This window comes from Taudactylus pleione, unplaced genomic scaffold (assembly GCF_031769625.1).
Source record: "Taudactylus pleione unplaced genomic scaffold, aTauple2 ptg000479l, whole genome shotgun sequence".
Lineage (NCBI taxonomy): Eukaryota > Metazoa > Chordata > Amphibia > Anura > Myobatrachidae > Taudactylus > Taudactylus pleione.
In genome coordinates this window covers 1,023,057-1,049,568 of record NW_028284881.1, presented here as the reverse complement: position 1 = coordinate 1,049,568, position 26,512 = coordinate 1,023,057, and the positions used below count along the sequence as shown (strand labels likewise).

Here is a 26,512-nt window from a genome sequence, read left to right as displayed (position 1 = left end):
TGCATTAGTCTTATTTTATTTAAATATATTTATTAATAAGGTTTCAGAAAAAAAAACCAGTACACTGGTTTAGGAAAGCACCAATATTGTTTGGAGTAAGCCAATATATTCTGTGATTTAGATATTTTTATAGTAATAACTTTCCAGTCATATTTCACTATTTTCATTTCTCTCACACCTGGGCGAAGTAATGCATCCTTTCAATAACCATAATCCTTAGAATGGGCATCTCGGTATTAGAACAGAGTATGATTTGCAACAGTAATCAAAGTTTTCACAAGGGACCGAGATCTCTTATTTTGTCGTAGACCAATCCATTCATTATATGCACAGCTTTAGTAACAAGCTCTATTATTCCTTGCCCTCTAAGTGCTGCATCTCTTTGAAATGTTTTTTCTTTTCTAAATTGTCCTTGGCTTTTTTCCTTTTTTCTTGTTTTTTTCTTTCTGACTCTTCTTTGTGTTTGTGGATATCACTACTTTCTCCTTTATAGAAAACATCAATTTTTCCTTGAAGAATTCTTCTTGCTCTTATCCTGTTAATCTCCACAGATCTGGTTTGGTGACACTAGAGGTAATATACAGACATCATTTTCTTTAATTTCACCAGACAACAGTATTACATCTATATCAAAGCTCTATGGAAACTCATCTCATGTAAACTGACATAGAAAGAAATGTAGTAAAAGAATTAGCATGGAAAAATAAATCTACTGGCTGCATACCGTATTGGCTGAACCAATACACAATAGAATGTATCCTAGCCATTCACTACACATACATTTCTGGTGCTTTTGAGGGAGAAAAATACTGTGTGCCCACCATTAAAAATAACTCCACTCTAAATTAGCTTTCTCCACACCACCAGTTCATTTAAATAATCCAACTCCCAAACACACCAACACCTGCCCAACTCCTCACATATTTCGCATCACCAAAGATACCACCATTTGTCGCCCACATAATCATATGAATTCAAGGGATAATATAGAGTGCAGTTTTACATAAATTGTGTAGTTCTAAGAAAACCAAAGGTAATAAGTCCTTCATATCAGGGTATATCCGCCTGTGATTGAGAAATAACAACCCCTGCTGCATTCGTTATAGCTGCCATGCCAGCGTCTGAACAACGCCATTAATCCTTTATGTACTGATCTAGGGCACAATCACAATGTGTAGACCCATTGTCCATTACCAAGTTATTGTTTACCCCACTTAAATTGAGTCCTCAGAATTTCCTTATGACTCTTTTTTTTTCTCCTGGACAGGACAGGAGAAACAACATCCGAACATTTATAATTCTTTTTAATTAATTATAGAGCATTCATGTAAGCACGTTATGTGTTTAGCTACTTAACTGGCTAATATGTCTTCCAAACGTCCCCACAATAGTTGATTTTAAAAAAGAAATTATGTAAATAATAGCTATTTAAACCCGACTCAGTTTAATTTTATTAACAAATATGCAGATTTGTTAATAAAATTATACTGAATAAAGGTGCATACACACTGGGCGATTTTAATGAAAGATCAAACGATTACGATATCGTAATCGCTTGATCGTTCAAAAATCGTTAAACACAATGTCAAAAACGACCAGCGATGCGCGCTCCCGCTGGTCGTTTTCGACATTGTTCATCGCGGGTACTTGCAGCACGATTAGGACGATATCTTTATCGTTATCGTTTAATCGTTCGGCATGTAGTACATGTTTTTGCCAAACGATCAAACGATAAAGATAACGATATTGCGGCGCGCGGAGAGCCAGACACAGCCATTACAGCTATTCAACTTGGAGGAAGTTTGCTGCGCGTGGTCCTGCCAAAAAAAAAGGTAAGTAAAGTCCCCCACTGTCCACCAATGTTTTTGGGGTCATTATTAGGTAAGAGTCAGCATAAGTAAAGGGAGCATAATGCTGGGGGCATTGCACAGCATGGGAGGAGGAGGGGGGGGCAGCATAATAACTAATGCGGGCATTGCACAGCATGGGAGGGGGGGGGCAGCATGACTAATGGGAGCATTGCACAGCATGTGCTGGGGGGAGGGGGGGGCAGAATAATAACTAATGGGTGCATTGCACAGCATGGGAGGGGGGAGGGGGGGGGCAGCATGACTAATGGGGGCATTGCACAGCATGGGAGGTGGAGGGGGGGCAGCATGACTAATGGGGGCATTGCACAGCATGTGCTGGGGGGAGGGGGGGGGCAGCATGACTAATGGGGGCATTGCACAGCATGTGCTGGGGGGCAGCATGTCTAATGGGGGCATTGCACAGCATGGGAGGGGGGGGGCAGCATGACTAATGGGGGCATTGCACAGCATGTGCTGGGGGGAGGGGGGGCAGAATAATAACTAATGGGTGCATTGCACAGCATGGGAGGGGGGAGGGGGGGCAGCATGACTAATGGGGGCATTGCACAGCATGTGCTGGGGGGCAGCATGACTAATGGGGGCATTGCACAGCATGGGAGGGGGAGGGGGGCAGCATAATAACTAATGGGGGCATTGCACAGCATGGGAGGGGGGAGGGGGGGCAGCATGACTAATGGGGGCATTCCACAGCATGGGAGGGGGGAGGGGGGCAGCATGACTAATAGGGGCATTGCACAGCATGTGCTGGGGGGCAGCATGACTAATGGGGGCATTGCACAGCATGGGAGGGGGAGGGGGGCAGCATAATAACTAATGGGGGCATTGCACAGCATGGGAGGGGGGAGGGGGGGCAGCAAGACTAATGGGGGCATTGCACAGCATGGGAGGGGGGAGGGGGGCAGCATGACTAATAGGGGCATTGCACAGCATGTGCTGGGGGGCAGCATGACTAATGGGGGCATTGCACAGCATGGGAGGGGGGAGGGGGGGCAGCATGACTAATGGGGGCATTGCACAGCATGGGAGGGGGGAGGGGGGGGCAGCATGACTAATGGGGGCATTGCACAGCATGGGAGGGGGAGGGGGGCAGCATAATAACTAATGGGGGCATTGCACAGCATGGGAGGGGGGAGGGGGGGCAGCATGACTAATGGGGGCATTGCACAGCATGGGAGGGGGGAGGGGGGGCAGCATGACTAATAGGGGCATTGCACAGCATGTGCTGGGGGGGGCTGCAATTATACTGGGGGCATATCTTTATTTTGTCTCATTAAAAAAATAATTTATATATATTTATTTATTTTTTAAAATTTTCAGATATGCCTTCATCCAAAGACACTGTTTTTTGGACAGGATTCATTGAGCTATATCAAGCTAATGAGTGCCTCTGGAGACTGAAAGGAAAAGACTACATGAATAGAGTGTTGAAAAATGAGGCATTTGAGAAAATACGCCAATACAGTACAGCGTATAAACCTGATGTGACCATTGAATGGGTCAAGAACAGAATCCAGGGTCTGCGAACCGTGTTTTTGAAGGAACACAAAAAATACGGATTCGCAAAGATCCGGAGCAGGGGCAGCTGAGGTGAGAAAGCCATCGTTATGGTACTACGACCTGCTGCTGTTTACCTTGGATCAAGAGCCAAGTCAAGGTTCCCGGAGCTCGCTGGTGCCACAGTCACCAGATGTGGTACCACAGGACACCGTGAGTCAGGATTCTGTAAGTTTTTTTTTTTTATTATTTTTTTAAAAATGTCACTTTTAAAAAAAAAATCAAAATGTAGTCATGTTTTTTAATCAGTAATCGGTCTGGAGGCCGATGGTTGGAATGCCAACCTTCGCCTTTCCAAATGTTTAAACCCTGCAGTGGATAAAAGCCAGGCGTCGTAATCCCGATGCCTTAACTACGCATGAGTCCAGACGCATGGTATCCATGTCACTGCTAAGCCGGGCAGGGATAGTTGTGGGGGGGGGAATGACTGGTTAAGGGTTTCTGAGGGGAGGGGGGTTGGGAGGTATAGGGTAAGGCTGGGGAAAGGGGGAGCTTCAGGTTATGCACGCTAAAGGAGTGGTAAGGTTGGGTAAATGTAAAGGGTTTTTTACAACTATAAAGATTTTGACTTTTTAATCCCTGTTGTGTTTTTTTTTTTTATTGTTTATGACACCAGAAATGTGGGTGTGGGTCATTTATGTTGAATATAATTTACGCATGTGTTAACTATAACATTAAATATGTAATATATTTTTATTGCCAAAATTTTTTTTGCAGGTTTGTGAAATATTATTGTTTACAAAATTTTTTTTAAAATCAACCTAGCCTTTTTATTACAGAATTTTTTTTTAATGTTTTTATTGATGTTATAATTTGATTTATTTTCATTTCTTTTAAGTTACTGCTGGCGGTAGAGGATCCTGACCCGGTGTCCTGCGAGCCCCAAGTGGAAGTCCCTGTGCGAGTGGCTGAGCCGCCATCCAAGCCGCCCGCTAAGAAGCGTAAAGGGACAACACAAGCATCCACTTCGGGAACGTCAAGGAGTGATACTTTTTTAAAACATGCGGAGGAGGTTCTTTCCAAACCCCCGGATGATAATCAAATATTTGGCCAAAATCTCGCCATTGAAATGCGGACCATTCCTCCGGAACAGGTCCAGCCTTTCAAACGTCTAGTTTATAAGGCATTGGTACATGCTATTGAGGGGGACTTGAGTATGGCAAGTACCATTGTCTTACATAACAGACAGCAGCCCACCCCAACGGCCACATCAGGCAACCTCACCGTCCCTCACGAATCTTACGCGGATCCACATCAAGAAAACCCTTCTCCGTTACAGTCCCACCCCTTTTCTTTGTCGCGTACCCCCTCGCCCCCTTCTGTCTTTCCCAGTACTTCATCCAGTGGTGTTCACACAGCACTGGGCAGTGCTCGCTCCACTGTATTTGGCGAAGATGAATTTTTAAATATATAAATTATTACAAAATTGGCAGTTGTTATTTTTCATTTTTTAAAAACTTATCACTCCTTGTATTGATTTGGCTCTTTGTTTCATGGTGGACTGTAGCATGGTCGTAGTACAATAGCGATGGCTACTCCACCTCATCTGCCCCTGGTATCTTGTTCTTTGTGATTCTAAAGTATTTTTTGTGTTCCTTCAAAACCGGGGCCCAGATCCTGTTTTCTGTTCTTGAACCTGTTCAAATGTTCACATCAGGAATATTGTTCTGTACTGTATTGGTGTATTCCTCAAATGCCTTATTTTTCACACTCTATTTGTGTAATCTTGTCTCCAGAGGCACTTAAAGTCTAGTCTCAATGAATCCTGTCCAAAAAGTAAAAAAAATTTTTTTTAAAAAGTAAAAAAATCGCGTGGTCTCTTATTTAACGGATTTTAAAAATTGTAATGTCATAATGTGTTATTTAGGGTACTGAGGGGGTAATTCAGACCCGCTCGCGAGCGGCAGTACGTTCACAAGCGAGTAGTTGGTACCCAAATGCGCATGCGCAGGACGGAGTCTGCTCCGTCGTGCACATACGCGAGACCCGGACTGCGACAGCCAATCTGTTGGTCCGGGTCTTGCACCAAAGGGGCGTGCTATCAATGGTGACTGACAGCACGCACTCCCTTTAGGTGGGCGTGCCGGCCAGACGGAGGCGTTCCCATGGGAACGCCTACCGTCTGAAGCCTGCCCCACTGACATCACTAGTGTCAACATTTCTCCAGGGCTTGTGGCTGGGAGACCCTACCGCAGGGTCTCCGTTGCAAGTCCAATGGTCGTCATGGTCAAGACCATCGCAACCACCTTCATGGATGCTCGCTATAGCTGTGGGTGGTAACCCACAGCTATGCGAGCGTCCATGAGGACGCTCCTAAAACAGGTAGGAGGGCCCTGATTCAGAAGGTGACCTGTCGTTAGGGGTCTCCTAGCTGACGGGACAAGCTGTCGATGTTGAGTGACAGTTTGCTACGTTTGTTTGGTGGTACGGGGGCGTGCCTGGCCAAACGGCAGCGTTCCTGCCAGAACGCTTGCTGTTTGGTGGGAAGCCCCACTGACTTCATCAATAATGTCACTGAAGAGCTTCCTGTTCGGGGGCTTAAGGTTGATGAGACCCTACCTTAAGGTGTAGTCATTACCCCCAATGGTCGCGATGGTCTTGACCATTGCAACCATCACCAATAGCGGCCGTTACAGCGGTGGATATTGACCCACAGCCTAACCGGCGACATGGAGGCGGCCGTTCAGGATGCAAGCCGCCGCCCTGTTTCAGAATGAAAGCTTGCATCCTACGACCGCCTCTGAATTTGGCCCCTAAAACTGAATAGTTAACTTTCATTGTTAAAATTCGGTTTACTAAAGTATTTATTAATCTAATTTTGCAAAAAAATAAATTAAATTAAATATTAACATGAAAAATAAACACAAGGTGAAATTTTTTTTATTATTTTTCAGTTTTTACAAACATCAAGAAACATAATTCCAGATCATATTTAAACCTGCCATGAAATGGCACCTTCACATTAAAATAATTTAAGTATTTCTCTCTGACCTCTTTTGCCCGGGCAGAGGCCGCAGAGGGAAATCTTGGGGGATTTAGAGATGTGAGGGCAATATTTTCCTCACTATGGTCAATGTTGACAGGCAATGAGTTTGTGGCAGGCGGTTGTCCAATTCTTTTGGCTCGAAGCAAATTATGTAGGGCACAACATGCCAAGACAAGCCACTCGATTTTGTCTCGCCGGAAATTTATACAAGTATGAAAAATGCGAAACCTATTCGCCATTATGCCGAAGGCATTCTCAACAGTGCGCCTCGCACGCGATAATCTGTAATTAAAAATTATTTTTTCAGGTGTTAATGCCCTTTGAGGAAAAGGCCTCATTAAATTTTCATTAAGGCCAAATGCCTCATCGGCAACAAAAACAAAATTTAAACCATATTTCGTTTGCGATCCCGAAGGAATGTTTAGCTGATTCTTCATTAGTCTTTCAAAAAAGACGGTCTCTCGGAAAGACCCACCATCGGAAGACCTTCCATTTTTGCCAACGTCAACAAAGATGAATTTATAATTGGCATCCACGACCGCCATCATAACCATACTAAAGAATCCTTTGTAGTTGAAGTACATAGATCCAGTGTTTGCAGGTTGTGTTATCCGGATGTGTTTCCCGTCTATGGCGCCGCCACAATTTGGGAAGTTCCACCGGGTCTCAAATTCGTTGGCAATAACTTGCCATTCCTCAACAGTCGAAGGGAACTAGAAACAGAAAAAAAAAAAAAAACATTTTAAACATTACATTAATACTTTTATAAGGGGTATTTATTTTGGTGTTAAAAATTATCTGAAGTTAAAATTGTGAATGCAAGACATCATTTTCCCTAGTTTTGCTATAACACCGTATTCAGGCCCTGATTCAGAGCCGGACGCTCTGACCAGAGCGCTCGCTCTGAATCAGGGGCGTCCCACCTAAAAATGGAGCGGCCTCATGGACGCTCGCATAGCTGTGGGTTACCACCCACAGCTATAGCGAGCGTCATTGATGATGGTTGCAATGGTCAAGACCATTGCGACCATCGGACTTGCGACAGAGACCCTGCGGTAGGGTCTCCCTGCCGCAAGCCCAGGAGTGCTTTTGGCTCTATCAGAGCCAAAAAGACTCCCACTGACATCGCTTGTGAAGTCAGTGGGGCCGGACCCAGACGGTAGGCGTTCCCAGGGCAACGCGTCCGTCTGGCAGGCATGCCCACCAAAGGGGGCGTGCTGTCACTCACCATCGACAGCACGCCCCCTTTGGTGCGAGACCCCGAGCAACAGCTTTGCCGTTGCTGAACGGGTCTCGCACATGTGCACGACAGCAGCCTCCATCGTGCGCATGCACATTTGGGTACCATCGACCTGCTTGCGAGCGTCCTGCACTCGCAAGAGGGTCTGAATGAGACCCTCAAATCAATAGTTTTTTTGATTGAACACACATACAGATAGCTGTGTTCCGTGGGTTGTGTAAGGATTTTTTTTTTACTTTTAACAAAACCAAGATAATGGAGACCAGCGCTGGATGTAGGTGAGTATGAAATCTTTCTTGCAGGGCCATGGTTTTGGGAAATACTACGTGGACAAGGGGACCAAACATCTGGTATAGGTAAGTATGTGTGAATGGGTAGGTATGTGTAATAAAATTTAAGTTGACACGGTGTGTGTGTTTTGACTCTTTTTAACTTTTGAAATTTCAAGTGAAGTTTACAGGTGCCGCATGTCTGCTGGCACTTGTAGTTCCACAAGTGCAAAATGGCAGGCATGCTGGCACTTGTAGCTCCACTGTAAAGTACAATAGTTTGACTTTTTTTTGGCCCCCCTATTACCGCCATACCAACCACTCCAGGGGTATGGGGATAAGCCCCGGCTTCAGTGTAAGCCTGTGGTGCTCGGGAGAGAGGGGAGAACGCTTGCCGTTTGGGGGGTATATAATTGGGATATAATTTGGAAGCAGCAGCAGCAAAGACAGAGGATGGCTAAACAGCTATTTATATACATTTGGGAGGAGATATAGTAGGGAGCAGTAACAGGGACATACGACTGGCATGCACCTATATTAACACATTTTTGAAGACATTTAGAAAGAAGTAACAGATTTAGGAGATTTGTGACAGGGTTATTAAAATTTAAATACCTTAAAGTACTCCGGCTTGAGGACGTAAAAGATGGCTTTGCAGGTCTCCGGAATAATAAGACCCAAAGCCTGCGGTGAGATGAGAGTCCCGAATTTCAAGTCGGCCAAAGATCTCCCTGTAGCCAGGAAACGCAGGGTCGCAATGAGCCTCTCCTCTGCAGGAATGGCTCTACGCAACCTGGTGTCCTGCCTTTGTATGTACGGAGTCACCAAGGCCAGTAATTCTTGAAATGTTGAATCGTCCATTCGCAAGAAGTTCCGGAAGTCATCCGGGTTGTTCTCGCGAATCTGCATGAGCAGTGGCATATGAGAGAACGAATCCCTCTGCTGCAACCACTCCTTCGTCCAGCATGAACGAAGCCTTCTCCTCTTCTCAGTCCTCTCCCGGTCACTTATCACCACCACTCCTGCATAAGCAACCATCAATCGATAACGGTACGTATCCATCACGACAGATAAGTACAGACAGTTTGTTTAAAGCCAAAGCAAAAACAAACCACAGCAAATAGCTAAGCAACAGCGTTCAGCAAGGAATACACCAAACCAAACTAGCCACAGAGCATAAATGCAGTGATTTTAAAATGGCCGACACAATTTTATCACCTCATGATAGCCCTGCTCACATTATTTTACATTAAAAATAATAAAGCCTCTATTATTATTATTAATCTGAACGATATCGCTGATCGTTGATCGTTTGTAAAATCGTTTAAAAATCGTTTACAAAATCGTTTGCATAAAGTCGTTGAACGATCAACGATCGTTGATCATTCAACGATCAAAAATCGTCCAAATCGTTCAACGATATCGTTCAGGGTGAAAATCGCCCAGTGTGTATGCACCTTAAGGGTTAAATTGCTCTTATTTATAAAGGTTTTATACAGTTAAAAAAACACCCAACTTAACAGTGTTTTATATATTTATATACTGTAGCTATCATAAACTTCAGTAACTTGGCCGACAGGAAAGTCAGCGGCGGGACAGCCAGGTGGGCCGAGTTCAGGAGCTGCTGAAAGATTAGCATCCAGCAGCCCCCAGCATCAGATGTGACTGTGGGCCTGATTCAGAGATGTATGCTAACCCGATGCTTAGCGCATATCTTCGATGGTGTGAGGACTGCGTATGCGTCTGCAAGTTCGCTCGCAGAGCCTCCCAGCCACAGCCTCATTGACAGACTGCGGCGTTTGGGAGGCGGAGCGGGGGCGTTCCTGGGCAGCATTTCCGGAAACGGGATGTGTCGTCCCCGTTTTCCGGGAGGGACGAGGCCAGGGTCTGCGGCGGTGGATGCAGACTTCCTGGCCTCGCAAGCTGCCAGGACCCGGTCAGGCCGTGGTAAACTTCAGCTGCCGCTGCCTGGCCGAGGAGACAACAATTGCTACTGATGGTTGTGATAGTTCCGATGGTGATCCCAGGCTGCGACCTCGGTCGCAGCACTGGGATCACGCAGATGCATCAAGGAGTTGTCTGACAACTCCTTCTGCATTTGCATTTTAAATGGACCATTTGCACAGCCGCTTGTGTGCGGCTGTGCAATTCCGTCCATCTCTGAATCAGGCCCTGTGTCAGGGAAGCCCAGATTGGCGTGGTTGCATCTGATGTGACCACGCCGGGCAAATGGTTAATAGTTTAACATGTAAGCAATGCTATGTTATGAATTATTGGTCTCATGCAGAGTTGGGAACAAACAAGAAAAAGGGGCAAATTTGCACCTTTGCAAAACTTTGTTGCACTACAGTGTAGCATACAGATCTAGAGTTGGGAATGTTTGACTCCTAACTAGATCAATTACAAATTTCAGTGTACAAAGCTGCCCAGTGTTTATGTGTGCTACATGCAAAATCAGTCCATATTTTCCCGGCATGGTAAAAGTTGGGGGGTGATGAGCTGCTCAGGAATATTTTTTCAGTTCTAAAAAAAAAAAATCCCTACTTTAAGGCCTGTATCAAATTGTGCAGTTTTGTAAAACTAGGCAAGTGGGGTTACAAAAGAGCATTTGTGCTACAGATATGCCCTCTTTACTAATTAGGGGTACTGTACTTACAATGATTTACATCCCACAGAAATAAAAAATAAAGTGGTTTTAGTTCTTGCTATCCTATCTGCCGTTTGAACGATAAATAGTTATTAACTGGATGCAATGAGGGAGGTGAGCGGAGGGGTTGGGGGGACACACAGAGTTAGTGCAGCTGTAGGCAGTGCTGCGCATACACTGGTTTTGTGAATGTAACGGCGCATGCGCAGCACTGATTACAGCTGCGGTAAGTTAGTGTAGATAGGGAAAAGTATCTATTTCCTGAAAAGCTGTCATCACAAAAATGACAGCTTTTCAGAATGGATAGTTATGGAGAGGGGGAATGATGAATTCTTCCGGTAATTAGTTAGAACTCCATGCAAGTTTTAAACCTAATTACCTCCATCGATATTTTAGTTATGATGAATATGCCCCTATGAGAAAAAAGCGCTTGCTCCGGGACTCACTACAATAGGGGCAGCTGTCGATGTTGATCGACAGCTCGTCCCGTTTTGTAGGCGTGGCCGGGGGGGTGGTTTCACAAACGGAGGCGTTACCAAGCGAACCCCTGCCGTTTCTGGGCGGCCCCACTGACATCACCAGTGATGTCAGTGAGAGAGCTTCTGGCTCTATTAGAGCCAGAAGCTATCTGGGGCTTGTGGCCACGAGACCCTACCACAAGGGTCTCGTCGCAAGCCCGGTGGTCTTGGCCATCGCGACCATCATCATGGCTGCTCGCTATAGCTGTGGGTGGTCACCCACAGCTATGCGAGTGGCCAGGAGGCCGCTCCTAAAAAAAAAACAGCGCCCGCCCTGATTCAGAGCGAGCGCTCGCTTTTTGCGAGCGCCTCTGAATCAGGCTCAGAGCTCATAGAAGCCACTTCACAATAATCCAATGTTGTGTTCTTATCCATTCTTGGGTGCTTTTATCTGTGTGTTTTGGGTCATAATCCTGTTGGTGAACCTGCGACTGAGATAGAGCCTTTGGACACTGGGCAGTATGTTTCTCTCCAGAATGCCTTAATAGTCTTAAGATTTTATTATTACAGATTCAAGGCACCCAGTGCCAGATACAGCAAAGTCCGATCAGCGCTACACACACGGTGCAGCTGTATCACAGAGATACAGTCTGCACCGCGGCCCGCATGGTACGCTACTCAGCTGAGTACCATGCGGGCATGACTCGAGTATAAGCCGAGGGGGTGCTTTTTCAGCACAAAAAATGTACAGAAAAACTCGGCTTATACTCGAGTATATACGGTATGTACCCCAGCGAAATTCAGCAACGCCCTTCTCAATATCTATTGACGCTGAGCGTCTATCAAGGTATAGAATAGTACCTTGACCTTGGAGTTTAGCTTGTATCTCTTTGAAAGTTTTTCTTAGCTCTTTTAATAACATTTTCACTATCCTTCTGTTTAATCTGGGATCGATTTTCATTGTGCGGCTGCGTCCAGGGAGGTTGGCTACAGTACCATGAACTTTAAACTTGTTAATAATATTTGCAATCACAGGAACATCAAGCTGCTCTGATATGGTCTTATAGCTTTTACCTTTAACAGGCTTGTCTACAATATTCTTTCTAATGTCCTAAAACAACTCTCTCCTTTGCTTTCTCTGGACCATGGTCAGGGTGGTGCACACGATGATACCAAACAGAAGAGTGACTACTTATTCCATTTAAATAGGATAAAAGACTGATTAGAATAATAAAGACAGGTATAATGCCAAGTCAAGAAAGGAATTAGTTTGAAATATACTATAATCCATTTATTATCTTGCGGCCGTGAATACATAATTACCGGAGCAAATCAGCATTGCTCCGTTGGTTGGACAGCTGCTCCGAAAAAGCAGCTGTCCCCACAATCCTCTAACACAGCTACTTCCGTAGCAGTGATACTTACCGGACTGTGCTGGCCTTCTGCGCATGCTTGACCTGAGATCACGCATGCGTACAGCCAAAGGTCACACTCTGTAGAAGGATCCATTTGGATCTCTCTTTGCAACCCTGGGAATGGAAGGAGCGGAGCGTCCAGAATTAAAATAGATTCTCAGAAGCAAACTGCGAAAAATTTCCGTTTTCTGAGTTTGCTCAATATTAGGCGGCCCTAACGGACCTCTAATAATGAATGGGCCTGTTACATAAAGCATGCGATAACTAGTGTATCCGCATGTGTTATAGGTCAAATAGTGATGATTAAATTATGTAATAATTTATCTCTTTTACACATAGGGTGTGAGACACCCTAGATCTTGGAGCTAGTTTCTCTTGGGTGAAATATATACCTCTGTGGTTCTAATTGAATTTAGATTAAATAATATAAATAAAAATGTACAATTAAAAATAAAAAATAAATCTAAAAAATAAATAATAAAATTAAAACTAAAATTAGAAATTAGAAATCCCCACCTGCAACATATCTTAGGGACTCATTGCCAGAAGTCCAAAAAAACAGAAAGAGAATGACTAAGAATTAGAGTGAGAACTGCGCCAGTGGGGAAAATGTATAAATGTATTATAAATGTATTTGAGGATCATCAATGGAGAGATGGCTAATATAAACACACCAATTTATTGCTAAACATATATGCACTCACATGAAAAACTCACAATACAATAGCAGTATAGCATACATTAATAAATGGTTTAAAAAAAATTGTTGAAAAAATAGAAAATAAAAAGACTTATGATCATAAAAAAATTCTATATGGGTATAAATACTGGGCAGGGGTGTAACCAGAGGTACGGGTGCCCCATAGCAAAATTTCCTTGGGCCCCCATAGGTCTACCTATGCAATCAACCCCCCTCCCCCACACCACTTAACTGAGACCAGCGAGCCGCTCCATCTTTCCTCACTGAACTGACTGAAGCTGGGAGGAGGCGTGGCCGTGCTCCGGGGATTTCATCATAGCCACGCCTTCTCCCAGCTTCTAAGAGAGCCGATGTAATTTTTAAACAAGCGCCAGTCGTGAGCCAATCAGAACTCGCGGACCAGCAGGTTCTGCTGGTACGTGAGTACCTATTGGCTCGGCTCCTTATTAAAAATAACATCAGCGCTGTACTTGACTATAGAGAGTGCAGGGGGTTGCTTGCTGGGCCGGCGGGCCATCTAAGCCACTGGGCCGGGAGCCAGCGCTACCATTAAGCAGCTGCCTAAGGGCATTGGCCACTGGAGGGTGCCGCTGAGTCCACCAAAAAAAAGAAAGAGATGCCTCTTTCAGTCCCCGCAAGCCTCCAGATTTCCCCCAGCCCTCGGCACTGCAATATCACTTCTCAGTGTTTTACAGTCAGCACTCAGCAGCAGTAGTGGTAGCCCTGTCTCTCTCCTGCATTCCCCTCCTTCCCTCCGGTGCAGCCAAACTGTCATTCACTAAGGAAGCTCTGCCCCCTTAAGCAACACGAGGAATCGCTGCTGCAGCTGAATGGAGTCAGGAAAGGTATGTCTGTTATGCCTTTTTGTTGAGGAGAAATAATTGATTGGTGGGTAAGTGTGTGTGTATGAGTGCTGACAGGTTAGTGACAGTGTGTGTATGAGTGCTAACAGTGTGTGTACTAATGAGACCTGGCAGGATGAGTGTATTTACTAACCCCGTGTTCATGCCCTTGGCAGTTGCTGTTTATCTACAGTGGTATGCAGTCGGGAAGCCGGCGGACCTAATCCCGACAGCCAGATTCCTGACTGCTTTATCCCGGCGAGGGTTAAATGACAGGCGTCTAAATCTAGACGCCTGTTATTTTACCAACGCTGGGAGACCGGTGCCCGGCATCCCGATCAAAGGGATGCCGGGCGCGGACAGCCGTGCGGGGGGGGGGGGGGGGTGGATTAGGTTTAGGGCTCCCAGGGGGGACTTAGGGTTAGGCACCCACCCCGGGAGGTTAGGCTAGGGGAAGGGAGGGTTAGGGTTAGGCACCCCCGGGGGGGACTTAGTGTTAGGCATCCCCCCGGGGGACTTAGGTTTGGGCGGCGGGGAAGGGGAGGTTAGGGTTAGACACTGGGGGGAAGGTTAGGGTTAGGCACCCCTAAGGAGGGTTAGGGGAGGGAATTAGGTTAGTCTATACTTACCTTAGGGACGATCGTGATTTTCACCCATGTCGGGCAGCTGCTGTCGTAAATCATACCAATTCCTCTACAGTATGTTGACCAATTGTATCTGAATACATATGGGATCAGAATTGCCATCTGTTCCAGACTATTAGGAATACATGATTATAAGTAAGGCACTACAGCCTCTGTGACAGTGCATATTTTCTTCTGAATGTTAGTGGGTACTTAGAACCCACATATGTTAACTAATATGAAATAAGGTAAACCAGCTTATCCTAATATATATATTTTACCTACTTGAGTGCACTTTTTGCACATAACTCTGTGATTAACAAAGGTACTTATTTGAGACAAATTTTCCTTCTTTTATACTTTTTATCAGTACACTTTGTAATTTTTATGTGTATAATCTTAAATGTTAATTTGTATTAATTGTTTATTGATATTATTGTCAAAGAGTGTCCCAGAAACAGTTTTTTTGTCTTTCTGCCACAGCTAATCTACGTAGTTCATGTCTACAAAACGTCTGGGAGCACCACCAATCGTGTATGGTCCAGCATGTATTTGGGTGTGAAACGTCTGTATATTTGGTCTATTAACATGCAATTCTTTTTCAACTCACTAGTGCAGATCCAATTGCTTTTGAATAATATATTGGAGCACAGATGTGTAGAATACATATGTATTTGGGCACTGATGTGTGGCATAATGTATTGGGGGCACAGTGTATTGCATATAAATAATTTGTGGCACATGTATTGGGGGCACTGTATGGCATAAATTCACGGATGAGTGACATATAATGAGTTTGTGGCACAGCTGTGTAACATTATGAATTAGCGACAGTGTTATGAGGTTATGATTTTAGCGTTCTGCTGTGTGGCATATTCTATTTAGTATATTATGAATTCGGGACACTGCTGTGCATATTATAAACTGGGGACACTGATGCGTGTCATATTATGAATTGGAGGGAGCAGGGGCAGTTGGTGAAATGTTACATAGAGTGCCACGAAAACCTTGCACCTGCCCTGCTAGGCCCCATAGCAAGCGCATCCCTTACACCTTCTATAGTTACGCCAGAGATACCGGGGACTCCTGTAGTTATCAATGACAGTGTCCAGATATTAAAAGTCACTATTCGGTATCAATGTTCTATCCAAATCAAGTTTTTAATTTAGGTATCAACTGTTACTTTTAGACATAAACCAAAGATACTTGCTGTGTGCGGTGACAAATGTAACCTGTTAAATAGCAGGCATAAAACGCTTACTTCTTGTCAGTGGTAAGTTGTTTTTATATCCAAAAATATATTTTATTTTTGCCAACCTCAAGCTTAGAGCACAGTACAATTTATTAACACCTACTGTCTCTGAAAAAGAAGAAAGATTGATAAAGTTTGAGTAATAATAGAGTTAATAATCCTTACCTTCACTACAATACCAGAAGGAACATGCTTTAGTACTACGCAGTTACTGGTTTTATTAGTAGCTTGTCCTCCTGGGCCATGTCCTCTCACAAACTGTTCTTCCAATTCTTTCTCATCGAGTTCTATTAAATCAAAGGCAGAATCCTTTGCTCCCGCGCTCTGGGACAATACACCGCCAGTCCATGGTTTCAAGAACTTCAGCTGCCTCCCAGTAATCCATGGTTTCCAAGACAACAGTTTAGACACACAAAAGATGACTGGAGAAGACATGGATTGTGGATGTCTGTACAATAAGAAACAAATGCTATTAAAAAAAATACTATGAAAAATAAATAAGTTCCAAAACACAGAGACGAGGTTTGCAAATGAAAAACTGTGTAGACAAACCCCCAAATAGACAGTGATCAATGGATAAGGAATGTATCAGTGTAAAATAAAACTATAGAGTATCAGGGACTAGAGTGTATAACTGGCAAGCATTAAATTCACCTAAATTAATAAAGAATGTTGTGGGGAAAATAGGATATGAAAGCAGGTAGGAGAAATAGAAGCAGATCTATCCACTATATTTTATACATTTCTGGCTGGGGAATATCCGTATCTACTTTTGAAAGACAAAAGAACAAAAATAAAACAAAATGCCCTTTGTTCAAACTAACAACACTGTCTCACATAAGGGACATCTGGTAGCTAGAAAAAAAACACTACATATATTCTTAAATCAATATAAGATATATGAAATCTCTTGCTGAATATTTATAAGAGAAACGAAAGTATTCCAGGCTATTTGGTTTATGCAGATCCAGCTACTAAAAACCATAATTTTCTGGGATTAGAACTTGTTATCTTTGTTTCTCCTGCAACCCGTGTAATTCTACTATATGAGGAGAAATATTTGCACATGCATATACCATTTTGTGGTTTTATAACAAAGGATACTATTTTGCTCAAATTCATTTTGCTTTTAACCTACTAAAACAGTGGTTCCCAAACTTTTTCAGTTCAAGGCACCCTTAGGGTCTCCTTCATTTTGTCAAGGCACCCCTAACCCAAATTACTTACCGAGCGGTACCTTTTTGACACAAGTAGTTGCAGACAGTAGCAGTGCCTCTCATAGCTATCTGTCTCCCCCACCCCTTCCTATAGTTAGTATACAGACAGTGCCATTCATAACTGTTTTCCCAGCCCCTCCCTATAGTTAGTATACAGACAGTGCCACTCATAGCTGTTCCCCCACCCCCTCCCTATAGTTAGTATACAGACAGTGCCACTCATAGCTGTTCCCCCACCCCCTCCCTATAGTTAGTATACAGACAGTGCCACTCATAGCTGTTCCCCCACCCCCCTCCCTATAGTTAGTATACAGACAGTGCCACTCATAGCTATTCCCCCAGCCCCCTCCCTATAGTTAGTATACAGACAGTGCCACTCATAGCTGTTCCCCCAGCCCCCTCCCTATAGTTAGTATACAGACAGTGCCACTCATAGCTATTCCCCCACCTCTGGTGTAACTATAAATTTTGCTCCCCCCTGCCAATAGTTTTTCTGTTGCCCCCCCCCCCCCCATATAACCCCCCCCTCGGCATTTTGGTAAAATAATTACAGGGCCATTTACACGCAATTTGGCCCCCAGTGCAAAAGTCACAAATTTGCTCCCACCCCCCCTAGACAGTTTACAGAATACAGTAGTGCCCTTATACAGTGCCCCCAGAAGTGGTCCCCCTACGCAGTGCCCCAGGTAGTCATCCCCCTATGCAGTGCCCCTTATATAATGCCCTCAGTAGTAGACCCCCTTAAATAGTGACCCCAGTACTAACCCCCCAGCAGTGCCCCCAGTAGTAGTAGTCCTCCCCCAGCAATGCCCCCAGTAGTAGTGGTCCCACCAGTGCAGTGCCCCCAGTAGTGGTCCTCCAGTGCCTCCAGTAGTAGTCCCAACCAGCAATGCCCCCAGTAGTAGTCCCCCCACCAGCAATGCCCCCAGTAGTAGTCCCCTCCAGCAATGCCCCCAGTAGTAGTCCTCCCTCCAAGCAATGTCCCCAGTAGTAGTCCTCCCTCCCAGCAATGCCCCCAGTAGTAGTCCTCCCTCCCAGCAATGCCCCCAGTAGTAGTCCTCCCTCCCAGCAATGCCCCCAGTAGTAGTAGTAAACAACCCCCCCAGCAATGCCCCCAGTAGTAGTAACCCACCCAGCAATGCCCCCAGTAGTAGTAGTAGTAAACAACCCCCCGCAGCTATGCCCCCAGTAGTAGTAGAAGTAAACAACCCCCCCAGCAATGCCCCCAGTAGTAGTAAACAACCCCCCCAGCAATGCCCCCAGTAGTAGTAAACAACCCCCCCACCAATGCCCCCAGTAGTAGTAGTAAACAACCCCCCCACCAATGCCCCCAGTAGTAGTAGTAAACAACCCCCCCAGCAATGCCCCCAGTAGTAGTAAACAACCCCCCCGCCAGACAGACACACAAAATCCACTTACCTTGATCAACGCTCCGTCATCGGCTCCTCCGTCCGGCGTCCTCCCGTGCAGGCCCGCTCTGCATGATGGGAGAGATGTCATGACATCTCTCCCATCATCACCCACTGCGAGAGCCGGAAGAGCCCGGCTCCGGCAGTGGGCGCAAGACAAACAGCCGATGAGTCTGTCTGACTCATCGGCTGCTAAAACAAACACACAGCTGCCGGCGGCTGTGTGTTTGTTATACTAGTGTAGTGCGGACGGCACTTATGTGCGGTCCGCACTACCGCCCTGCCTGCGCGACTAACAGATGCTAGAGGTCCAGTAGGACCTCTAGCATCTGTCTCCTCCTAGGCGGCGGCCATTATTGGAGGGCCGTTTTCTGCAGATTCCATGCAGACGGCTAGTCCGCATGGAATCTGTGGCCACCTCGCCCCACAAGCCCCCGCGCCCCCAAGCCACCGCGGGGTCTGCGGGGGCTGTAGTTACGCCACTGTCCCCCACCCCCCTCCTTATAGTTAGTATACAGTGCCAGTGCCACTCATAGCTGTTCCCTCCCAACCCCCTCACTAGTTAGTATACAGACAGTGCCAGTGCCACTCATAGCTGTTCCCCCCCACCTCTCCCTAGTTGTATACAGACAGTGCCACTCATAGCTGTATCCCCCACACCATAGTTAGTACAGACAGTGTGTGCCGCTCATAGCTGTCCCCCTCCACCCCGTAGTTAGTATACAGTGTGTGCTGCTCATAGCTGTCCCCCTCCACCCCGTAGTTAGTATAGTGTGTGACGCTTATAGCTGTCCCCCCCACCCCATATTTAGTATAGTGTGTGCCGCTCATAGCTGTCCCCCCCACCCTAGTAAGTACACAGTGTGTGCCGCTCATAGCTGTCCCCCCACCCCATAGTTAGTACAGTGAGTGCCACTTATAGCTGTCCCCCACCCCATAGTTAGTATAGTGTGTGCCACTCATAGCTGTCTCCCCACCCCATAGTTAGTATAGTGTGTGCCACTCATAGCTGTCCCCCCACCCCATAGTTAGTATAGTGTGTGCCACTCATAGCTGTCCCCCCACCCCATAGTTAGTATACAGTGTGTGCCACTCATAGCTGTCCCCCCACCCCATAGTTAGTATACAGTGTGTGCCACTCATAGCTGTCCCCCCACCCCATAGTTAGTATACAGTGTGTGCCACTCATAGCTGTTTCCCCCCTCCGTATAGTTTCCACAGGAGCTAACGTTACTTACCTTTACTACAGAGCTCCAGCGCCGCAGCTGTTCCCTCAGCTCCTCAGATCCTGCAACCGCAGTGTCAAAACAGGCAGCCCAGCCCACTGCCTGCTCCTGTCCAATCACATCTGAACTCAGCTACCCGCACCGCCCCGTCATGCCTCCGGCTCCAATAGTGATAAGAGCAGCTTCCCTCCGGCTGCGCCCCCCTCATGTGACAGTGCCTAACCACCGCCCCGCCTCCGCTCAGGCTGCGGATCCAAACGCGATTCAGATGATAGGGGAAAAACTGGCAGCAGCTTCCCTCCAGTCCGCGGCACCCTGGTGACAGCGCTGCGGCACCCTAGGGTGCAGCGCCGGCCACAGTTGGGGAACCACTGTTACTAAAACATTCATGTTACAATATAGGTATTTAAAATCATGAGTATGCAAGACAAGGTTACAGAAGCATAACAGTTACTCTCTCAGCAGTATTAAGATCACTGCTGAGAAATTTCAAAAGAATCTAACATTGAAAGGGCGATGTTTCTGTAGCCATTCATTTAGCACAATGCAAACATCATGTACATGAACTAAAGGACATGGTTATTGAGGAGGTAGAAAAATCTCTTATAGGTGGTGACAATGATAATCTTCAATTACAATCAAAAGCTTTTTAGTTTTCTGAATTACATGACAGTACCACATCAGTGATTAAATTCACTTTCATTAATTTTTTGGATGATTAAATAAAGACATAATATTTAGCATTTTTCATTTTTTTTTAATTGCTTTATTCTTTCCACTTTTCCTTGTAGTTTTCTGACACATCGTTTTTTTATATGGATGATGTGATGGTGCATTGCCTTAAGCTGGATACACACTGTAGCGATGTTGGGCCGATATGTAGTTTCCGGCCGAATCGGAAAAACATATTGGCCGGATCGTTCAGCGTGTACGTCCAAACTGCGCACTCGCACGGTCGTAATCTGTATCGTCCGGACGGACGTTCTGCATGGCCAACCGGATGATATCGCATGCAGAGCCGTGCAATGTAATGAAGGATGGAATGAGGGATTGTTCAGTTCTTCATTATACATTGTTCTGATGTGTACCGCGGATACAATATGTTGGCCTGTCGGCCACTATATCGTCTGAGTACACATCGTCTAGTGTGTACCCAGCATAATTCTCTCTCTATAGTGTTTGGAACATATTGGCTAACTCGAATGCATCAGTACAATTAAGGGGCAATTCAATTAGCCATTGGGTTTAAAGTTAGCAAGCTTGTATGGACTTAAATATGACCTATGAACAGTTAGATTTGTTGGAAGCTTGCAGACGTAGCTCTTCATGGAGTCGCCAATGTAGATTCCCGGGTCTCATCAGACAAGGCGCCCAAGTTCCTTTCCCAGCAAAACCTCCCCCACACATGCGATCCAAGAGTTGAGAGCAGCAGAGAGCTAAAAAAGCATGAACCCAAAGAAATCTAGAAGCCCTTCTAATTATTATAATTTATTTTTAAGATGCCACACAGTTTCCACAGCGCAATACAGGCAATATACAGGTAACAGTGAAAATATTTATATCCAAAGTACAGTAAATGTAATCGGATTGGGTATAGTACAACTAACCCTAACTCCTATCCTCCCTCCCCAGTGCCTAAACCTAACCTCCCCCCTACTGCCTAAACCTAACTTCCCCCTAGTGCCTAAGCCTAACCTGTACCTCACCGCACTCTAAACTTAACCCTCCCCCTTAGTGTCTAACCTTCCCCCTAGTGTCTAACCGTAAACCTAACCCTCTCCTAACCCCCGATACTTACCTTCGGGATGCAGGTGGTCGGGATTCTGGTGCCGGGATCCCGACGCTGTCGGTATTCCGGCACCGGTTCTTAGACCGTCGGCATCCCACACGCCGGGATGCTGACTACATTCCATGTAATCTGACATAACATTGGAACAACACAAAGCATTGGAGTGACAAACTAAGTACAACATGGACAGGGCCGCAACTAGATTTAGTTGCGACCGAAATTAGCGGGCACTGATGTCCAGTCCGGCGTGTAAATTAACAGTAGCGGTGCACCTGGCTCCTTCTCTGCCGGGTGAACTGCTACCATCACACACTGCAGTGGGCAGCTTGCTGCTGCCTGCGCCTTTTGGTCTCCCCCCTCCCCCTGCATACCAAAAGGGGCAGGGGGAGGGGGCCCTAGTCCGACATGCCGACTTTTAATCTGCCCTCCCTGGGAGAAGCCTGGGGAGAGGCAGCAGTCGAGCAGTGATGGGAGTGGGGCCGGACCATTTGCCTCATTAGGCCCCGCCCCCTCACAGTGAAACTCCTGCGAATCGTACATATTTTAATAGCAGTCGGGCAGTGATGGGCCTGGGACCGGACCATATGCGTCATTAGGCCCCGCCCCCTCACTGTGAAAGTCCTGCGAATCGCGCATATTTTAATAGGGACGGGGCAAAATTAAACGATTATACTAAAATTGTATCATTAAGCCATGCCCCCTAACGACAGACCGCGGATTTCAGGTTTCTCCCCATTCTGCCCACTTCACTAGGAAGTGGGCGGGATGCGGGAGAAGCCTACACTGCCGGGAGTGCGGGGGGTGACCTGAAAAAAACGGGAGCTTCCAGCAACTTTCGGGAGTGTAGGCATGTATGCTCCTAGTCCATTCACACAGTACCCTGGCCTGCAATGAGAAGCCATTAGGACGCTCGCGTTGATGGGGCAGGCAGACCATGTCGGCCCGCCTCTTACGCATAGAGCTCCACGCATCATCCAATCCACCACTGCTGCTGCCTCCAGTCCCCCGCTGTGTGGGGAGAGGAGAGGGGCTGTGCAGTGAGGGGGCTGTGCTGTGGGGGGCTGTAAGGTGAGAGTGGTTTTCTGTGCAGTTATTAATGGGCAGGTAAAGTTATAATAAATATAGAGGGGGGGGTGGGGAGGCACTAAGACAATCAGTAATAGCAAAACATGAGGGGGAGGGCGCCAAGTTAGTGCCTTTCCCCCGGATGATAGAAATACCTAGTTTCGGGCTTGACGAGGATGGGGCGACTCACTATATACAGTACAGACAGGCACAAGATGGTGAGTCACAGGGAGGAGGAGGCAGACCAGCGCTCAGTGAGACTATAAACAATGAAGAGCAAACACACAGAGTCAGAGTCGCTGAAGGGGACAAGGAGACAGGGAACACTGGAAGCAGGCCAAGTGCGGCGGATGAACATGAGGAAAGAGGGCCCTGCCCTTGAGACCTTACATGCTAAAGTAGATGGGAGAACAAGTGGATGGTGAACTGGAGAGAAGAAACGGTCAGGCGATGAGAGAAAAGTAGGGATTTAGGAGGGATGTTATGCTTTGGTAAAAAGGTGTTTTGATTGAATGTTTGACAGTTGGGAGACTGTCCACATACCACACTTATCCACGTTCTTCACAATGCATAGCCACTCAGGGATGCCAATGCCTGCCAAATATTGTAGTACACCTACCCCTCCCCTTCCGCCAATGCACTAGAGACTGAATCTTATAAACCTGGGCAAGTAGGGATTGTGCTCCTAGGGAGCTTACCATGCAGAAGGACTTGCAGTGGAAAAAGAGACTGTCCCATCTCCCATACCACTACTTAATGTAGATTTACTAAAGCTTCTAAATAAGAAGGGGTGGTGGTGCCTATAGCGACCAATCAGATTCTAGCTACCATTTCAGTATTGCATCCTAGAACATTACAGACTTAATCTGACTGGTTGCTATGGGCAACAACTTGTTTGTTTTAGAAACTCCAGTGAATCTACCCCTAAAACTGGGTACCTGCATTTTTTCTTCTTGCACATAACATGCAATACTAGAGGTTGTAATGAATGGACCGACTTAGGAGATTTACCCATCTGCGCTATACACCTGCCATAAGTGGTGAAGACGCAGTGGCTGGGTATTTAATTATGATTGTCTATATTTCAATACAATGCTGAACTGTATTAATGACCGATCAGTGACAGGTCTGGAGAAGGCTGCAAAACTATTCTTACAACATTCTTAACAATGTTAAAAAATTTCTATTCAAAGCTACTAAAAGAGAGAGTGGGTCAGTCGAGGAGATTAGCAATTGTACCAGCATTTAGGCGGACGACACATTTTAAGCCTAGCTTGTGTCTATTTATTTGCTTCGTCAGCATTTCATAAAGACACTTCAGAAAAATTTACTCCCTACAGTATATGTTTATATGCTATGGCCCAAACAGTAGATTTCATTCAAAGGGAACAAGGAAATGTTATTCCTGGATATCAGATGAGCTTGCCACTGTCCCAACCAAACTGATCTATGGGCTGATAGTGAAAGTCCTGTAGATCCATTGATGCCTCGGTAACAAATTAATTTGCCATGTGCGCATTAAGCTGGGTACACAGTATATGATATATCATGTGATCTTGGTACATTCGACCAATCTGCACGACCATCGTTTAGTGTGTACCCCCAATCCATTGTTCACACCCATCGTTCATTGAATCGTCCCATTGGATGTTCTGCACGTCCAATAGGACAATTTCACAAATGTGTTGTTAAATAAAGCAGGTAACTATACATCATGTCCTAGTATGACTGACCGTGTAGTCTGTATGATGATGTGATAGATCATTACAGCGCATTGCTGGGTCGCACTCTCTTTCAGGTGTTTCCCTAGCTTTACAAACTTTTAATGAGAAGTCCAGTGATAAAGGTCTCTTCTATGTTTCTATAACACTACATAAACCGGGCTAACTGCTTCATAGTCCAGCACGTCTTCTTTTCATATTAATTATGTGACCCACAGATCGGCCTCCTGGGCTACTTAGCAAACAAGTCATCCACCTTTTGAGGCACATCCCAGTTCCTTATGTCTTTTTCTGGTAATGGATACATCACGGCAAATTATTGTGTCACACAAACATTTTTATGTGGCATCCAACATAAATATTATGTATATGTTTATTCATAGAAAGTAACATTTTGTGTTCCAGAACATTAAGAGGCAGATTCAATTAAATGCTGCAACTAATTGTCAGCCATGAACAATTCAATTGACTGTCGCATCACCGGGCGATAAGTCCCAGAAAGTGCACTTAATGCAGATTTTTCCTCATAGCTCCTCAGGCTGCCAAGAAACATGTGCGTTAAGTGCACCCTCTGAGACTTAACAAGTGGGGAAACCCATAGATTCCAGCACTTAACATGAAATTTATGGGGGCAGACCTAACCATATCAGAGGAGGTAAGCAGCAGCCCATTTCTAATTCTATATGAAACATAAGTGCAGTGTGATTTTTAGCTGTGTCACTGTGCTGAACAGCAGGGAAATTTGCGGATGGATGTAGCGTGGTGAGAACATCTATAGGTTGTTAATGCTAGAAAAGCATTTGGTGCAGGTGCTGATGGAAGTACATATATATTACATGAAAAAAAAATAGTTAGTCTTTAAGTATAAACACATGAATTGTTCTAGCTGTATTATTTATCCCAGTAATAAACAGGCTTGGATATATGCTTATGTTCATGTGAAAGGTGTTGCAAGTGGTTGTAAACATTGTAATAGTAACTGTTTTATTTACTAACATAGTTTAACAGTGAAACACTACCCCACTATTGTATGTTACCCCCCAACCACTAGTGGGCCATGTAGGATTATTTTTGCTTGGCAGATCTGAGTACTTGTCATGTCTGTATCAAAAGATTTAGGGGAAAAAAATACAAAAATAAACTTTATATCTCGTCCAAACCCGATTAGTTGGTACACGCAAAAAAAGCAAAAACATGATATACCACCCTGGGAGAAATCATAGTCTAAAAATAGGGAGGTACTAGATTTAAATAAATATACATTGTGACAATACAATCTGCATAATCTAAACTCATTGGTAACATTGGAACCACTAGGGCAAAAGTCAAAACACAACTCTAGTTCTCCCTGTACCTGTACAACCATGACTAGGACACCTTAATCACCAACATCAGAGACTGTGCTAATGACAAGACCCAGACACTGAAAGATAGGACGGGCTGCAGATAGCTGTATTAATCGTCTGTTGCAGCGTCGCTATTACTAGAGCTGACTAATCCACATACTCACATTTCGTTGTGAATCTCCACGCAAGCGTACAGTAAAAGGGTTGGCAGTGCTCCGTTAGCCAATCCCCTACCACTCTACAGGAAATAAACCACCCAACGAGTCTATGATTTCAAACATAGAGGTGACGACTGGCGGCCATTTTATTGGTGACCGAAATACATTGAGCCTTACGCAATGTAAATACACAAAATGGCCCCAGCACCAGCGACATTACAGCACTATGGCATCAACTGGATCTAGTAGTATGGGCCCGGATTACGCACGCATGTGCCTTGTCGAAGTTTCAATTACAGAAGAGAAATGTTAAATTAGTATGTTTTAAGCTTAATTATTTTATTTCATATTATACATTTTGTGAAAACCATTGACCATGCCTCAGTTTATTTATTGCAAATCATGCTTAGGCTCGTTGTGACAAACCATTTGACAGAACAAGCCAGGACATGGTTATAAAAAAAAAAAAATTCAGATATACATGCATTAAAAATATATAAAATAACTACAAAACCTAAATATTGTATATAAAAGATAATTAAGATTATTCACACAAATTTATATGCAATAAGTTAAAGAACATACCACGACTCGGATAGACGGCCTGTGCCCTGTGCAAATGCGCCTCCGGGCCGAAATAGGGATGGGCATCGACCATCGATGGTTAACATCAATCAGTGGTTAACCGCCGCCGGCCGATGGTATTGCCATAGATGGCGGACAC

The 26,512-nt window shown here is 45.2% G+C and overlaps 1 protein-coding gene across 2 annotated transcripts; it reads right to left on the bottom strand.

Annotated features, from left to right (window-relative positions):
• On the bottom strand, positions 1-25,855 carry MTRFR (mitochondrial translation release factor in rescue). Of its 2 annotated transcripts, none has more exons than XM_088449054.1 (3): positions 25,795-25,855; positions 16,023-16,305; positions 1-567 (listed from the first exon to the last, which is right to left on the bottom strand). In XM_088449054.1, the coding sequence occupies exons 2-3, from the start codon at positions 16,290-16,292 to the stop codon at positions 352-354; spliced, it is 486 nt and encodes a 161-aa protein (XP_088305180.1). In that variant the 5' UTR covers positions 16,293-16,305; positions 25,795-25,855; the 3' UTR covers positions 1-351. The 2 variants fall into 2 exon arrangements, with proteins under 2 accessions (XP_088305180.1, XP_088305181.1); XM_088449055.1 differs by lacking the exon at positions 25,795-25,855 and adding an exon at positions 25,639-25,780.
• Between the last annotated feature and the right edge of the window lie 657 nt (positions 25,856-26,512).

What these genes read in the sequence shown, in the direction of transcription:
- MTRFR (XM_088449054.1), bottom strand. Translation starts at nt 16,292, where the DNA reads ATGTCTTCTCCAGTCATCTTTTGTGTGTCTAAACTGTTGTCTTGGAAA. An exon ending in CTTCTGGTATTGTAGTGAAG is followed by an intron (nt 568 to 16,022) that starts GTAAGGATTATT and finishes TATTACCTCTAG; the next exon opens with TGTCACCAAACCAGATCTGT.